This window comes from Wasmannia auropunctata, unplaced genomic scaffold (genome assembly GCF_000956235.1).
Source record: "Wasmannia auropunctata unplaced genomic scaffold, wasmannia.A_1.0 LD334845.1, whole genome shotgun sequence".
NCBI lineage: Eukaryota > Metazoa > Arthropoda > Insecta > Hymenoptera > Formicidae > Wasmannia > Wasmannia auropunctata.
The window spans coordinates 1-1,792 of NW_012028045.1; the positions used below are offsets into that span (position 1 = coordinate 1).

General features: G+C 27.1%; 1 protein-coding gene across 2 annotated transcripts in view; it reads left to right on the top strand.

Annotated features, from left to right (window-relative positions):
* The first annotated feature begins 1,007 nt into the window (after window positions 1-1,007).
* The window catches only part of LOC105457972 (rho guanine nucleotide exchange factor 12-like), a 36,387-nt gene continuing 35,602 nt past the window's right edge, over window positions 1,008-1,792 (top strand). For both annotated transcript variants that reach the window (XM_011702956.1, XM_011702957.1), the window contains exon 1: window positions 1,008-1,062. In XM_011702956.1, coding sequence (XP_011701258.1) covers window positions 1,023-1,062 — 40 coding nt within the window. In that variant the 5' untranslated portion in view covers window positions 1,008-1,022. The remainder of the gene's footprint in view (window positions 1,063-1,792) is intronic.

The following is a 1,792-nucleotide window of genomic DNA, read 5'->3' on the forward strand; positions in this document are numbered from 1 at the left end:
TCTAATGCCGACAGTACTCCAACTTTCAAGCTTCATAACTCAAGATTTATTTCATAAAAAAATATTTTATTTATGTGTTTTGGAAAGTTCTCGAGGCGTGCTATAAGAACATGTAATGAAAAATTGGGGGTTCCATTTAAAAAATTCAAAGTGACCTTGTCCTGACCTTGACGACGCCACTCAGGGTCAAATCAATGTTATCATCTTAAGTTCCCCTCGAAGTCCGAAAACTTTTGTCTGAAACATTTTTTTGTAGCTTGCGTATTTTAGCAGATATTTGGATCCGTCGATTAAAATGACTCACCCTGTATGATGTATTATTTGTCATTTTTTAAATTGTATAATTTCGTATTTATCGAGAAAATTTTATTATATGTTAAAACAATTTAGTGGAACGTTTTGATTTTGTACTTGTATTACTTATTGCAATACCTTGTACAGTCATCTAATTGCATTTGTTGATATTGATTGCATATGTCTCTAAATTTACATGTAGATTGTACTTTATTAGCTTGTTTAATTAATATACGATTTGATTTTTGTTAATAAAACTCACAGCGTTTATAGCTTAATGAGCGTTACATGTCTTTGTTTTGAAAAGGATCTCTATTTGATGTAGTATAATTATTATATACATATAACATACTGAAACTTCTATATTTTTTATTCTATATTTTCTTATTTTTTTATTTTTCTTTGTGTTGATTTTTCATTCTCTATTACGTATGCTTTATCAAATATGAATTGGTGGGAAAAGAGCACAAGAAAAAAGTGCGGTAAAAATTAGAGACATATAAAGTAAAAATACGATAGAAGTCAACCACATTTATGGATTAATCTTAACAGAGAATTTATATAATTTTATAGTTTGATTAAAACATATAAAAGAATTTTTTGACTAAAAAAAAATTAATATTGTATGTTTATAAATTACATTCTTATTTTTTATTATTACAAACAAAATGTTATATAAAAGATATTATAGTAGCTTTTTTATGTTGAAGGTGAATGGAGTTAATGTGATGCAGTCTACACATACTGATGTAGTCCAGCTCATAAAATGTAAGTACTTTTATTTTTTAAACCTTATATGTTTTATTTGTTAATTTGAGGTATTGTAGAATATAGTATTTATGTCATTATATTAATCTTGTGTAGAAAAATGTTTTTAAAAATTTTGTTTAAAGAAAACTATTCAATCTTTTTGAAATTTTTATACATAGATAAGTTTCATGAAAATATTTAACTTTTTGCATCCATATTGAACTCCTGCTATTATGGTTTAACCAATAACGGTTCGCAGTGACATAATTGATTTGTGAAAGCTCTTTCCATCCTTTAGGCTTGAAATAAAAAAATCAAAATTTGTTTTACTCGTTGAATGTTGTTTTTGATATTGAACTGCAAAAATCTCTTCAAATGTGAAAATAAAATTTGCGGCCTGTTAAATGATATTTTTGGTAAAAATTTATACTTTGGCAGATCATTTTGTTATTTTACATTTTAAAACATTGTAATGGTTTAGTACTAAAAGCTACAATGTAATGAGTAAAACATAGATTTTTTTGTTTCCAGTATATACAGGGTGTCCCATTTTATATTTGACAGTCAAATATTGGAAATTGCGAGATTTGAGAGAAAAATGTTTCAGACAAAAGTTTTAGGATTTCGAGGGGGACATAAGATGGTAACATTGGTTTGACCCTGAGTGGCGTCGTCAAGGTCAGGACAAAGTCACTTTGAATTTTTTAAATGGAACCCCCTATTTTTCATTGCATATTCTTGTAGAGAT